At 47.5% G+C, this 16,024-nt stretch overlaps 1 protein-coding gene across 6 annotated transcripts in view; it reads right to left on the reverse strand.

Moving 5' to 3' along the window:
* The window catches only part of lrba (LPS-responsive vesicle trafficking, beach and anchor containing), a 170,236-nt gene that overhangs the window by 19,363 nt on the left and 134,849 nt on the right, over positions 1-16,024 (reverse strand). For all 6 annotated transcript variants that reach the window (XM_076033131.1, XM_076033123.1, XM_076033097.1 and 3 more), the window contains exons 47-48: positions 7,665-7,832; positions 1,123-1,212 (exon numbers count right to left, since the gene is read on the reverse strand). In XM_076033131.1, coding sequence (XP_075889246.1) covers positions 1,123-1,212; positions 7,665-7,832 — 258 coding nt within the window. The remainder of the gene's footprint in view (positions 1-1,122; positions 1,213-7,664; positions 7,833-16,024) is intronic.

The following is a 16,024-nucleotide window of genomic DNA, read 5'->3' on the forward strand; positions in this document are numbered from 1 at the left end:
ATAAAGAAGTCATCAGGAGGCTCTGGCCTCCACTCACACAGAAGCGACTGGCACTGAGCTTTCAAGCCGTCAGACGGCAGGAGCTCACGCCGGCGTGTGTGTATGAGGCAGCGCTAAAGCGGAGCCACTTCCCTCCTTTGCGTGTAAAAAGGAGCAACATCAGTGTAAACATCAGGAATAAACCTGAGTAGATCCTGTGTGTCTGACAGCTAAGCAGACGCGCTGACATTATCATTACCGCCGGTATGGGAGTGGGGGGGGGGGGGGGGGGTGCTTTGACAACAGCAGAGAGCGAGAGCGCGTGAAGGCAGCAGGAAGAGAGCAGTGGAGAGGGGCTCTGTGAGGAGGTACGGGGGTCTGGAACCGTGTCTGACTGATGCCATTTTAATATCATGTATGAACACTGTCTGCAGAGTGAAAAATAAAAATTCCATTGGAATGTGGTCCTCAGCAAGACGGATTGGAGGGGGCACCCTGGCTGGCTCCCTGGCTGGCTGGCTGGCTGGCTGGGTGGGTGTCAGTGTGTGCTGGGTGGTGGTGGTGGTGGTGGTTCACAGCCAGCTGTCAGCGCCACAGGGACACCACACTAATAGGGACTCCAGGGGCCTCGGCCCATCACAGCCAGCCCCTCCTCGGCCCTTAAAAAGCTGTCACTCCAGCCGAGCTCTGGGCTCTGGGCTCTGCTCGGCTCAGGTAGAGGATCTGGCTTGGGCCCAGGACTCTGGCACAGAGCTGAGCCTTTCCTCTGCCTCTCCCTCTCTCCCTCCCTCCCCGACTAGACGAGACGAGACGCACGTGAGTCGCGCAGACACAGAAATGCTTGTGACCCCCATTCCCCTCTCACACACACCTCCCTAATGATGAGAGAGGAGATGCTTTCAAACCCGGGACTGTATTTTCCCACAGCTGGTGGGAACAGTGTGTGTGTGTGTGTGTGTGTGTCTGTGTGTGTGTGTGTAAAGTAAAGGCACACAGTAAAGCACTAGAAGTCACAGACAGTGTTAAACAGACGGTCAAACATCTGATAATGCAGCTCAGTGGGTTCATAAGCTGCTATATTATCATATCAAAAGGCACAAAGATTACCTTGCGTGTGTGTGTGTGTGTGTGTGTGTCACTCACCACTTGCATGGCCGAGCTTCGGGGTGGGTGTGGCTCAATGAGCAGCTGGCAGGGGGTCTGTCCGAAACTCCTGATTTGAGACTCCACAGCCTGCCAAGTTGAGCAGAGGGGGAAAAAATATGGGACAGGATGTAACAACAACGCAACAAAACTGGGATTCAGACACGGAAAGAAGTTCATTTGTAAGGCAATGTATGCAAAGTAACTCCCAGTGCTTCACAGAAATTATTTTGAATATTTAAAGTACGTTTAATCATAAAAGAGGCAAGAAACATTAATATAAATTTAAAAAAGGCAATGCTAAAAAATAAAGAATAAATGAATCCCCTGGTCGCTGATCCCCAAAACCGTATTCTGCCATAATCTACTGTGGGATGAATGCATAAATCACGATAATATAGTGATAAATGTTATGATACAGCACACAGACGTTTTCCTCGTCCTTTTCTCCTACTTTCAAGCACACACACACACACACACACACACACACACACACACACACACACACACACCCCAATTTATCCTCCATAACCACACGAGCGCACACCCAGAGGAGGGCAGTGGCAGGCGGGCTTGCAGGCTGGTTAGGTGGTGTTAATGAAGAGGTATAGACCATAAATGTCAGTGCGGACGCCGGCCAAGCGGCCTCTGGACATCATCACACAGCTCAGTGTCAGGCAGGCCGGCCAGTGCGAGATGGAACACGCCCACAGCGGCGCCCACACACACACACACACACACACACACACACACACACACACACACACACACACACACACACACACACACACACACACACACACACACACAGTGGGACGCGCCGCCTTATCGTTCCATCGTCGCCTAAGATGGCAACTAAGATCAAACCCCCCCCCCGCAAATGACTCTCACAAGCTCAACGGTGCAAAACGCAAACATATGCCGGCGAATAAAAAGCGTGAAAGAGTTGAAGCGCAGTAGATAAAAGAGTGAAAGAAAAGCACGGGTGCGGAATTTGAAAAGAGACACTGAGCAGAAACTGCAGCGAGGAGGAGAGGCTGTTACAACAGCAGACAGATGGACTGAAACACAGGGACGAGCAGAGAGTAACTGGTCAACACACACCGACTGAGTGGCGAAGTGTTGGACAGTGTGTGTGTGTGTGTGTGTGTGTGTGTGTGTGTGTGTGTGTGTGTGTGTGTGTGAGAGAGAGAGAGAGAGAGAGAGAGAAACAGCCGAGACACTTGAGTCTGTCTTGGCCGGGCTTGTGAGAATGAGCTCATGGTTGAGGCCTGCATGTGGTGTTTCCATGAGAAAGAGATCGGGAGGTTAGTCTTCTTCACCGTCTGAAACTAACCAGAGACCGCTGGCGGCGGCGGGAAGCGGCCTTCTCCACCTTGGAACGGCGACATTTCGTCGGCTTTCCCCTGCCAAGAGGCAAGCGCCGAGAAAATTTCTGCGTACGAGACGTTTCATGTGCGAGAGGAGGCGAGAGGACACGGGGTCAGTGTCACTCTACAGCCTGAAATTATTTTCTTTTTTTCTTATCTTTTCTTCTCATCATCACTCCCTGAGCCTCTATGTTTTACTAACTTGTAAAACACTGGGCAAAAATAAGAAGCTTATACATAATTTATTGATAATGCACCTATTCTAACATATAGATTTAGAATTTATTTTTTATGAGAATCAGGACTAGAACTTGCACATGTGGCAGAGATGAACAACTCTAAGAAAAGCTGGTGGCCAGCCGTTAGTCCTGAACCAAAATAATAACAAAAAAAAAAAATTACCTGGACTCTTCTGGACTTTTCTTTATTATATTCATTATATATAATTTATTATTATATTCATTTACTGGTATCTATTTATCAATCTTGCTTCTCATAATAAAATATTTAAATCTTAGATTAGATTACATTAGATTAGATAAACTTTAATTAATCCCGAAGGAAATTCTCGTGCCATTGTAGAAATTATAGAATTTTCAGCCCTGTGTTTACAGCACTATGAAAAAAAAGGCATTATTTTGTTCATCTATTGAGGGTCTCCAAGGGTAGGAGGATAAAAGCAGGGAGCAGATGAAACCTGGGAGAGGCAGCGGTGCCCTTTATGACTTCACAAACAGCTGATTACCTAAAAGCTGTGTTCTATCACCCTCTGTCTGAAGAGTCGAGCAAATGCGGCCAAGGCTGGACTTACAGCTGTTCTTCTGCACAGTCTGGAATCTTAAAAAAAGGAGCAGTGTTCAACACTCTGACCAAAAGACCAAGGCAGCTCCGTCTGTAACCTCGTTGCCGACCGCAGAGCCAGAAGCCACCTCGCCCACAGATCGCTGGTGGGAAGACACCGTTGCTTCAGTCAAGGTCAGCGTGCGTCCTCCGTCCTCCTCTGGCCATCCAGCTCAAACTAATGTGAGGAAGATGCTCCTCAAAGCCGCTCAACCCGTCTTCATTAAGCTCGGCCGCTGACATTTACGAGGCGCTGTAATGTTGGAAAGTGGCCGAGTCTAGGTCAGCGCGCCCTGTGCCTATATGCCAATGCGATGCTCAGGTGATTATATGGGGGCGCCCCCCCTCCTGCGGAAGGCCAATCTCTTCTGGGCCCGCTGGCCCGTGTCTGATGAGGGTTTTTTCCATATTCTATACATTTAAATGGCCGCGATGCCCTCGGCTCAGATGTCGCCACGCGCGCTTTGATTTACTCGGCGGCGGCCTGACAGGATGGATACCCATGTAAAACATGATGCGTTTATGCAAAGCGGGACCAAACGCACGCCTGCGTGAATCAGATCCAAGGAACAAGCCAGCGGCCGTGACGCGGCACTGACGGGACGTCCTTCAGCTTTTGCTGTAAACTGCCACTCACTGAACCAGGAACTTTGTGGTAAAAATCAAAAGAAAAAATAAACCCGTGGGCCTTGAAGTCTGCCGAGTGACTGTCGCTCGGCTTTCTCTGATTTCCCATGAACGGTGCAAACCCAGCGCCACCCTGCACCACCACCCTGCAACACCACCCTGCTGCGAGAGGCGGTGGGATTTTCCACAGTGATATGTGAAAAGAGGGGAAGCCCTGTGCAACGACGAGAGGGAACGCAGATGTGCATGCGTGCTGTTGCCCACACACACACACACACACACACACACACACACACACACACACACATCTCTTAGAGAAGGGCATGAGGCAGGACAGGAAGTAATCATGGCTTAAAAACACACACAGACACAGACACACACACACACACGTCATGGCCTAATCTCTGCTGAGATATTCCAAACTCTCTCTGCCAGCACAGAGAAAGCACACATAAACACACACACACACACACACACAAGCGCACGCATTTATGCTGATGAGCAGGCGTAAATATACAGAAAGACGTGTGCGGGGCCTGCGGATCCTTGTACACAACGCACTTGTGTAACATACAAACAAACACAGCGAGATCTCAGCAGCGTTGTGTGTGTCAGAGGGGTCGGGAGGGCGGAAGGAAGGGTGGAGGGTGGAGGGGCTGGCAACACACACACACAAACACACACACACACACACACACACACACACACACACACACACACAGGCCTCCAGTCCGACCTGCTGCCTCTCCTGACCCACATGTAAACACACGTGCGCGTCTGTGTGGGAACGTGCACGCGCTCCTGACGATGAACAGCCCCGAGGCCCGTCCTGAAGCGGCCCGGCCCGGCTTCAGGGCGGCAGCTTCAGGGCTTCAGGGAAGGAGGGAGGTGTGGAGGAATGAAGGGGGGTCTCGGTCTCAAAGCTCCTCCTGATGAACCCCCCTGTGCCCCCCAGCACCGGCCCATGACGAGGCCCAGGCCTGGAGCTTCTGGCTCAGACCAGCTTCCTTCCGCACGCACAAACACGTCCGAAGGGGGAGCCGTGGCTTCGCTCACACGTACGGCCGGCCAGCCGCCACTCTGGTTTATTTAACTAATTAAAGCGCTCAGGCGGAGGGTTGTGCTCCAGGCGGGCCGCACTCGCTGCGTCTCGACAGGCAGGGAGCGGTGTGGTGTGGTGTGGTGTGGTGCGGTGCGGTGTGGTGTGGTGTGGTGCGGTGTGGTGTGAATCTGCCATACACCGCTCAGACTTCGGGTGGCCTTGTTTGAGTTTTAAAGATCAAATAGTCTGAGTTTTCATTTTAAAATAGACCTGAACCAGGTTGGGTTCACTGCCAGAGTTAAAAGATTAATTATTTTTTTGTAATGAAATTAAAAATATTGAGTAACGCTTCGGTCAAATTGGTAAAAAAAATAGAAAGTGAAACATGTACATTCTTATTTGTATTTTACAGTATATCAATAAATATCTATCCAACAATCTAACAGAGTGCACAGTGACTCTAAAAATACTGGTCTGCTCTATTAATACTGGTCTTTAAAAATAATTTACTGTAATACTCACGTAATTAATGGAATGATTATATAATAATGCAGAAAAATGTAAGATGGTATTTTCCTAAGTCTGCACATCCAAAGCCTGCATCCCCGTAGCCATAAGCAAGGAGGTGGCCAATCACATTCGTAACATAATGGCATTATTTGCGGCGGCTGGGATGGCTACCTGTATGTGCGAGGATTTGTCAAGCGGCCCGTCAGTCACACGCACAGCTTGGCAGAAATGGGCCTCTAGCAGGGGAGCCAATCTTGTGGTCGTGTGTTAACCAGCAGAATGGGTAATAGGCTGGGAGTGGAAATGACCGCTGCACCCTGGTAATGAATCTGCATGGGAGAGTGTGTGCGTGTGTGTGTGTGTGTGTGTGTGTGTGTGTGTGTGTGTGTGTGTGTGTGTGTGGCTAAAGGCCAAAGCACATCTGGATGGGAATTAGGGTGAATGGGGTGATAAATCAACGATGTACCCCTGGTGCCTGTGATGCTCCAGTCACTGAGCATGAAGGGCAGCCGAGGCGAAAGGCTCCTCACCAGTGGGTGCACTCGGCCCCTCTTCTCCATTTTTAGCTCCGCTTTTTACAAGGCAGCCTGGGTTTATGGCAAACTGCATGCGTCGCCGGTGTTATCCATCATTTTTACTTTTAATATTTCATTTCACAACTGTGTTTCAGGCAACAATTTAGGAAAAAGGAAATTGAGAGGAATTGTATTTTTATAGTATTTTGTTTTTTAAAAAAGGATTGAATTTTTTTTTGTGTACATTAGGAAGTGAGACAAAGCCCACCATAAACACAACAAGAATTAAAAATATATATGAACTGAGACCTGAAATGAGGCCTGGTGGCTCAAATCAGAAAACACGACAAATAGTGCATTTTGCCACTTTTGGCAACGCAGCTCTGCTAAATATTGGCCCAGCCAAAATTAAAACTGTATCAATTTTCTGATGCTAAGTCAAAGGACTGTGGTGAAACATTCTAATCTGTGACTGTTTTGAGTTTCATGGATATAAAAGGTCTCTACAACCCTTAACTGTCTCCACGTGACATCTTGTGAACCATCCCTTTAAGTCACATTTAATAAAAAGTCGAGTCAATCTGTGGGCCGCTGCGTGGCAGCACCGCCTGCAGGTGAAGCTGCCAGTAGTGTGTTTAGCGGTAAGCACTCCAGTCGAGCTTTTCTTTTCCTCGCTGCATTTGTTTGCTTTCTCGCAAGCGGTCCTGAAGAAGCTTCTCCGCGTGCAGCGGTTCAAAGTCAGGCTTATGAATAATAAACGAAAGGCAGCCAGGACGCCGCGAGGCGCTAAAGTGAAACACTTGGCGGAGTGCTCTGAAGAAAAGGCTTCTCTCAGCACTACACCGCCGGCGGACTGTTAGCTTAGCGCTACCGTGCCGTTTTTTTCAGCTTCTGCTGATGGCATCATAGGCATGGAAGATTTGTTTTCTTTTGGAGGTTTTTGGAATAACCATGCCCCGAACTCTTTTGATTGGTCCCTGCAACGTCTCTTATGCGCAATCTTGCTGATCTCCCATCGAGTGCGCTACATGCGCCACCATTGGTCACCAAGGGAAAATAAATTGCCTAGCAGTCATTTATAGTACATCACTTTAGATTGATGATTGAACACCTGCCACCTTGCCAACTTTGTCATCATGCCAAGTTGTCAACACTGCAAGCAGAAAGGAAGCGGAGACTTTGAAAGTTCACTTTTGGAGGTTTGTATTACACATGTAAAAGACTACATATGTAGACTAAGAAATCTAGGGATATATAAAAATCAACTATTTGTGTCGCACCTTTCATTACATGAAATGCAGCTCAAAGTGCTTTGTGTGTGTTGAATTGAAAACGCCACTATGAGGACATATATATATATATATGTACATTTTCTACACTGAAATTTAAAAACAAGAGTGAATAAATGGATCTTGAGCTGTGTTTTGTCCACAGACGTTAGAAGTGACCAATCAAATGAGTTTGGGGCGTGGTTATTCCAAAACCTCCTAGAGAAAAGAACCTCGCCAAAGGCATTGGCCAGATGCAGCCGGATGGAAAGAGACGGACCCTTTTTCAGAAGACAGTCAGATTAAGCATCCGTGTCAGAGTGCTGAGAGTTTTTCCTGTTTAGCTAGCGCCACAAAAATGTGTTTGTACCTCTCTGAGCATGGGGTCGTTGATGGAGCTCAGGTTGACCGTCCCTTCGTAGGTCAGGTAATAGAAAACGTTGAGGGCTCGGGCAGCTTCGGGTCCCTGCTGCTTGTAGCCAAAGATGAGATCGATCCACTGGTGCAGCTGGCAGGAGACGAACTCACTCTCCAGAGCCTGGAAGGGGGGGTGGGGGGGATGAGCAGAGATGGAGGATTGTAAGTGTCAACAGATGCAGGCCATTTTAAAGAGCACACCCCCGACCAAATGCTAACCCTCCTCAGACATCCTCGGCCCATTACCGAACAGCAGTTATCACTAATTCCCCTCAAAGAAGAATTCCTCAGAGGAAGGCCGATACGCTGCTAATTGTTCCTGTGGCAGAATCTGCCAATGATTTCTTTAATGAGGAAAAAAAAGAGAAACGCCAGTAAATCCATATTCTGATCATACGGGAACATCAAAACATTAGAGGAGTCTTGTTGTTCATTAGGGAGCCATTGGGGCCGCTCTCTTTGTTCTTTTCTCTGTTGGTTGTGGGCGGATAAGAGCACCGTGTTGCTCCACCAGCAGACGTTTCAGCTTCAACGCATGAATCCCCCTTTTTCCCCTTGCTCATTAGCCGGCTAAAGGAGGGAGAAAAAAAAACATTTATGGTTTCGACCATAAAAAAACAGGCAATCGTGTTAATTTGTGTAAAGCTGTCGGCTCACAAAAGCCCTCTAAACACGACCAAATTAGAATGAGGCAGCCCTTGATTGTCATTGCTGTCTGGTGTCACATTAATTTGTGACAAAACATTAGCCTGCGCTGCACTTAAATGGCAATTTATATCATTTAAATTTTTACGGCGGAGACGAGCGCATCCCTCATTTAAATGTGACTTTCTGACAGCTCATTCAGCATCTAATTCTTCGCCACTCTCTTAATTACAACTTTAAATCAGCAGCGGAGGGCTCGGGGCGCGGAGGGAGACGGCGCGACGAGGTGAGGCTTGATCACGCTTTAACTACGACATTAGAATTCCTGGTGCTCTGATTCCGTGAGTCAAACTAATTAGAAGCTTAACAACATAATAAACAGAAAGTGGAATCACAGCGTAAAGGTTACTTGGGTATTATTTCAGCCTGCAGCTCAAGCAGGACAATAGAACCACTGTGGTACTGGAAAAACACCTCACATCCTTATTTTGTATTAGCATATATATGTTTTATTTCAACTTTATTGAACTTTTTTTTGTACACACATTATTTTGTGCACTTCTCAGTTGGCCATTACTTTCATATGTTGCCTCCAAATCTTCCACACTATTCTTTCCAGATGGACTAAATATTTGCAGCTCTATGTACATATACTGAATTTAAACACGTATACTGTATATGTACAAACATCCGCTTCCAGTCAGAAAAAAACAGTTGCTGGATTTTTCTTTCATGGTAAAAATCACATTTTCCATTTTATATCACCAAGAATTAAAATGCAAGAATTGAAAAATTCCAAAACAGCAGGAATTGCAGTTTTGGAAAAAATGCAATTTATGTATTAGTGCTGAAGGTCTGTTCTTCAGTCATCACTTCTAGGAAGTCTGGGCAACACCCAAGTTCACCATTAACCAAGCAACTACATCAATATGTTTTTCCCTCCTCGAACTAACAGAATGAACCGCAGTAGTATCAGAGTTTACGGTTATTACGCACATTAATATTTTGGACGACGCCCCATTAGATGCAATCACTGCTCTGAGAGCTGTAGACGAGATCAGCAGATGGAGACAGAGCTGTCTGTTTTGTTTTTCCCCCCTCGTCCTCGGTGACTCGCTGGACTTTTTATGTGAAGGGCTGAACTGCGGGGTAACATTAAAATCGCCGCTAAGCTACCGTTTACTATTAAGATAAAACAGAGCTCCCCTGGAGTGCAGCACAGTCTAGACTCGGTGTCTATGTGTCCCTCAGTCATCAGCATTTTCACACTGTTAAGTGTGTTTAAAGGCCGGTGTCATAAGGCAATCCCTTAAATTAATGTTACACTGCAGGCCAAGGAAAGCCTCTTTATGAAGTCCTTTTAATAGCGGTGTGGGGTTCAATGGTGCGCGCCCGCATGTGTGTGTGTGTGTGTGTGTGTGTGTGTGTGTGTGTGTGTGTGAGGGGAGGGGAGGGGAGAGTGGAGAGAGAGAGAGAAAGAGAGAGAGATCAGTTCATTATGTGTGAGGATTGACCTTTGACGGGCCCTGCTCCCCCCGTTTCTAAAAGTAAAGCAAGGCCTGATGGGCATTTAATGTGCACCGCAATCTACTGTCAATCAGCGAGGAGAAACAAAGAGCAGCCGTGTTATTGCAGCTCCGTCTCTCTGGAGGCCCGCCTCTATGGAAATCAATCGCATGTACCACAGAGAAAAAGAGATTAAATAAGTGCGAGTGCGGGTGTGTGTGTGTCTGTGTGTGTGTGTGTGTGTGTGAGAGAGAGTGGTCTGTCAGTGTCACACAGAAAGCTCAGCAACAACACATTTGTAGGAATCTAACTGCAGCAGGAGTTAATAATATTAGAAAAAAATAAATAGTGGTATCGCAAAAAACTGTCCTGACGATTCTTAACTTAGTGTTAGTACTTAACAGCACCGGAAAAATAACTTTGTGAATAAATAAAATGAAAATCAATTGAGTGAACCACATTGTTTCCTTGAATGCTTCCCATAATTGCTGTATCGTAGATCAGACAGTGACCTGAAACCATTTCCACTCACACTGTTACTTTTGCAATTGAGGAGAAATTTTCAAATTTCACATCCACAGACTGACGGCAGCTTTGGGTTGTGTTCACACGGCCTTCAGACGTGCAGAGAGATTTCCAAATGTTTTTTTCAAGAGATGAAAGAATGGATAACAAGAAGCTTTCTCTTTTCTTGCAGCAGCAGACAAGGATCAACTGATGTGATGACATCACATATCGGCACCAGCTGGATATATACAACATCAGGATGGGTGCAACTCTAAGTAGCCTGAGCAAGAGGAGTCCAGCGTGTCTCCGGCCGATAAGCCAGCTGACGGCAGAGCAGGTGTGCCGACGTGTCCTGATGCGGCGACACACTGTGGAAGCAGCGAGGCAGAAGGTTGAGGCTGATAGAAGATTCCTGCACTGGGATCTGCTGCCTCTTCACCAGAGGCAGGCAGGATTATTGATGTGCCAATTAGCAGCCGGCCTGCGTGTCATCCGCCGTCCACAGGGGGACTCTCTGATAATTAATGAATAATTTAGCATGCCTTTATGTAAATGTTGATAGGGGGTAGAAGGCGCCGGAATCTCACGTTTGCATTGTTGGGGGGGGGTTTGCTAAAATGTGCCGATCTGAGCTTTGCCGCTTGTGATCAATCGTGATAATTTGTCATTTAATCAAATGGGAGAAACATAATTAAACGATAAGCTTGACAGTGTTTTTCCTGTAAGGCCACAAGTATGAATTCAATCAAACCCCAATCAAACAATAATCTCTGCGTAACCTCCCAGAATTAAAAAAGGTTGGTCCTCTACACTTTTCGCTTTTTTTACTTTTAGTGGCATGTTTCACTTTTCAGGAAATTAGATAGCTGTGGAAATCAGCCCTCAGTTCTTACAGCAGGCTGTAAACAGAGGGCTAAACATGCCATTTTCAGAGCTCTTTTTTGATAAGGCTGCTCTACTGTCCAAAATTCAAACTAAAGACCCCAATACGAGGTACAACACTGGACCTTAATGTCCAGGTTGGGCCTCCCTTAGCTATCATTTTCTTGTCTTGTCTGGAACGTCTTTAACTGAAACAGGGAATTTGGAGCAAAAGACGCAACGGTGACGGCCCAACCTCGTGTCCTTCCACATGTTGGCCTCCTGCAGATAACGCTCATCGCCGCCCTGCATTCTGAAGGGCGCGTGATTCAGTTTCGAAACATCAGAACCAGTGGCTGCGATCAAGCAGTCGGTGGAGCAGGAGTTTTGTCGCGTTGTATTTTTTGGGTTCCTCAAACTCTGCACAGGAGTCGACGTGATCTCATTCCATCTCCGTCCAGCCCGACTCCAGACTTCATCTTTTTTTTTTCAGTAAAACCTAAAAGTAAAAGTGGCTGCGAGCGTCGTAGATGGCTGCAGGAGTTGCGCTCCGCACTTTGCCGAGCCTGGCTGCGGTTTGTGGTCAGCTTTATGGTCTGGATTGAGCTGGATTTTACTTCCATTTTTAACGAGGTGACACTGAATGCTCTCTCTCTCCTCTTTTCCCCTCATTGGCTCTGAAGAACCCTTTTAAGGACTTATGGAGAGCTGTCTGTGAGCATGTTAAAATGCCACTTAACAAATCAATGCGCTCATTTGCATGCCATTGTTGATGCGAGTGTACGTTTGTAGATGTGCGCGCGTGTGCGCGCGTGTACTGCCGAGGGTTTTTTTCCCCCGTGTAATAGAATGCACATGTCGCCGGGAGATTGTTGTCAGCGGCAGACTGTTTTCTTTTGTATCGATTACAGATGAATAAAGCAAACACTTGTCAGGTCTGTATATCCTACGACGGCTGCGTCAGAACAAGCTGATCAAAACATCCTGAGGAGCGCATTCTGAATGTATAACAGGGGAAAATAACGCATTTCCACCCGGGGAGGGAAAAACACACAATTTGCGGCTCGCTCTCTCTCTCTCTCTCATGTCTCTCACACACACACACGTTTTGTGCAGTCACACTTATTCAGAATAGAACAGAGGAGTTTACTGTCCATCAGAGAAGAAAATCAGAGAGGACAGACAACTGAAAATAAAACATACTGTCTTTTATCATCACACAAAATCACAAAAACAAGCCTTAAGTGCCAGATCGCCATCTGCTGTAAAGGTGCAACTCGATTTTTTTCACCTGCAAATGCATCTTTCTTTCCACTCGCTGTTCCTCCTCCCTCTTTATTTTCCCTTTCTATTTCTCCTCCTGCTCGGTGAGCTTTTCCCAAAGTCATCTGATCCTTCTGGATCAACTTCTCCACCCTCGCCTCCCTCCCAGGCTGACAAGTGCTCTGATTAAAGCGCTTATTAGCTGGTTATAAATGAGACGCCCAAGTGTGTGTTTTGAAGCACGACCAGGCCTGTTGCCAGCTGGAGGAAGAGCCTCTTCCCCAGCCGGCCAGGGTGGCGGGAATCAAGGCAGCAGGTCACATCAGGAATAGGAGCCCCGGAGCTGCCACACAGCTGAACAGCCCCGTCAAGAGAACCTAGTCCTGAAGGCTGCTCCCTCGCCTGGGCTCACCCTCACCTCACCCCCCACTCCCCCGCTCGGCTAATTAGACAGGTCACAACAGCGAAAGCTCTGGCCGGGGGTCAACGGAGGCCGTCGGCAGCCCACGCAACCCGAAACTCCGACGCGCTCACTCCTTTCTATGGAGACGGAGGAGTATCAAGTTCTGGCAAAAAAATGATGAGGGATGTCGCAGTGATTGGAAAAGCATATCCCCCCCAAAACAAACATGCCAGAGTGGATCTGCTCTTATCCAGACAACCACAGCACAGCGCAGCGTGCACAAGTGGAATAAGTAACCCCATTTACAGCGCAGACAATGAGGTAAACAATACTGACTGAGGAGGATGGGTGTGTACACACACACACACACACACACACACACACACACACACATATATATATATTTACATATAAATACATTTTATTGAAAGATGTTCTTTCATGTGTCTACCACAGTGAATGAGCACCAGGAGAGTTTCACCATCTGTCCGCCTTCACACAGAACGGCTAACAAGCTGCCGCTTGTATCTCCACGCACGACTACGAGACATGATTACTGTGTAGCTGAGTCAACAGAGGGAGCTGATTAGAAAGTGGACTTGAGAGGAGAGAGGAGAGCATATTTGGATAGCTGCCCGGAGGAGACACTGTTGTCTCAGATGGTTGAACTGTTCGAAGGTGCAGAGGCGGCACATGTAGCTTGGAGATGATTAGGATAAATGTGTGCGTGAGTGTGTGTGTGTGTGTGTGTGTGTGTGTGTGTGTGTGTGTGTGTGTGTGTGTGTGTGTGTGTGTGTGTGTATGTGTGTGTGTGTGTGTGTGTGTGTGTGTGTGCGTGAGTGTGTGTTTGTGTGTGCATGACTCTTAGAAAGCAAACACAAACTGCTGTTTCCTGATTGCAGGATCTAAGACTTAATTCACTCATTGCATTTGGTCGATGACTCATCAAAAATGCAATTTAATGTCACAGATAAACTATGACCTAATATTCAAAATGTATATTCAAAAAATGGAGCTGAATAACAATCCTTATGATATCAATAATTACAATTGTACAGAAAAATAAAATAAAAACATGAAACAAAGTAGCACAGCTCTCCCTCCACCCACATCAGATTAATCATTTGGCCTCCATCCATTCTGTTCCACACATCATGTTGAAATTTGCTGGTTCATGTTAGTGTTTAAGATTTGACTTAATGCAACTGTACAACCAAACTCTTGTAATCTTGCCATTTTTAATACATCTGTATATTTCCCTACAAAAATATACACAACCCAAAACGAAACACTTGTTGCTTTACGGATTTGGCTGAACGCATTAACTTATGGCAGGACGAGGGGGCAAAGACGGCGACTGCTATAAATAAAACCAGGACGACAGCGCGAGTCTCTGAGGCAAAGAGAGATGATGTCTAAAAACAGACTAATGATCCAAAAAAAAAAAACTTTTGGCAGCGGCGGAGTGGACGTAAGCGCGTGGAAGCGCAGGAGGAGGGAGAAGGACAACATTAGTGAGTGAGCATGTCAGCGGCAGTAGATCATTCCATTTCTCAGGCTCTCACCGGCCTCCTCCATTACATCATCGCAGAGGAGGACGAAGACGAGGAGGCGGGCGGGGGAGGGGTGGTGGGTTTTAAGGGGGGACGGTAGTGGTGGTGGTGGGTGAGAGGGGTGGGGGAGGGGGGGGGCAGCTCATAAAATACCGAGCGCACAGTAAACATGTCTGGCCTCATGCATGACAATACCCCTACAGTGAGCACGGCCTGACATTAGCCAGATAACCTCCCCACCCCCCACCCCCGCTGCCCCCACACGCTCCTTCTTCCCATCCACGACAACGCATTAAGGCGCAGGACGCCTAGGGAGTAGATTAGTGCTGGGCGAACATGGCGAACTGTCTTCAGTTACACCGCGCCGGCCTGGACGACGTTTCGAGGGTCTTCACTCAATCCGTCATCGGCGTCGGTGTCTCGACGGTGCTCGGAGGGGACGGGAGCTCCTGCGGTGGTTTACCTCAGCTCACACGTGAATTCCTGCTGGGTTTTTTTTTTGTTTTTTTTCAGGGACGTGGAAGCTGGTGGGAACGGCATCGAGTGCAACCCTCGGCAGCGGCCTGATTACAGAGCGCCGCGTGGACCAGCGTAAACAGCCGCCATTTTTGACTCTGTGTGTCGCCGGTGGTCCGGCGTTATTGAATCCGCTGGAAGGGGGTTACGGGTAGCGGCCTGCCTCTGTATTTATACACACGCAGGGCTGCTGGGTTGTTAAAAACAATAGCTTCAAAAAAAGGATTAAAAAAAAGTCTGAGCGTGAGTGACGTTATGAGTGATGTTACACGAATCTCGAACCCATTTCATCCATCGGTGGGGGCAAATATGCAGCACTTAAACGACTCCCTTCATCTTCCCTCCATCAAAAGTGGTGGGATTACGGGCCGCTCTGCCCTGATGACGTCGCTGTTCAAAGTGTGGGAGGCTGTCAGCATATCAAGTTGACAAACTTCAGAGATGGCCTTTCAAAGCCATCCCATTGTGAGTACATACGAGGGATGGGGGCTCGGAGGGGGTCGGGGTTGGCTAAAGGTGATACGGCTCATTCCAATATGACATCTGTCTGTTAGCACTGAGCAGCCATGTAGATGTTTACCTCTGCTGGCAACATTTCTGTGTGCTGACCACATTCACAGCTGGAGGCCTGCGTGACCCGGGTCACCGTCAAGAGTTCAAATGTGGAATTAGAGGGCCGAGGGCTGGGGGGAACCTCCGTCTCTCAGGTTTAAAGCCGGGCCAAGTCCACGTTGACCGCCGACAAGCCAAGCAGAACACACAAGTGGCCTCCAAAAGCTTAGACATTAGCACACAACAGACGCAAAGAAAGATTGTAGAGAACGGTGGAGTCATTTTTCATTCTTTGAATATGGACACCACAAACATTTGGTGAAAACAGGCAAATGCTATTTTACGAATGCCAGGAATCACGGCTTGAGAGAACAATAACAGGTATGTGCGGAGGGGATAGAAAACAATTGTCCTCTTAGATCCCGCCCACAACAAGAATATCACTTCTATTTTGACTGAGAACATAAGCGGAATGCCACAAGTTATACAGTCGTGCAACATGGAGCA

Source organism: Nelusetta ayraudi, unplaced genomic scaffold, assembly GCF_046127955.1.
Source record: "Nelusetta ayraudi isolate G7.1 ecotype Tasmania unplaced genomic scaffold, CSIRO-AGI_Nayr_v1 ptg000004l, whole genome shotgun sequence".
In the NCBI taxonomy this organism is placed as follows: domain Eukaryota; kingdom Metazoa; phylum Chordata; class Actinopteri; order Tetraodontiformes; family Monacanthidae; genus Nelusetta; species Nelusetta ayraudi.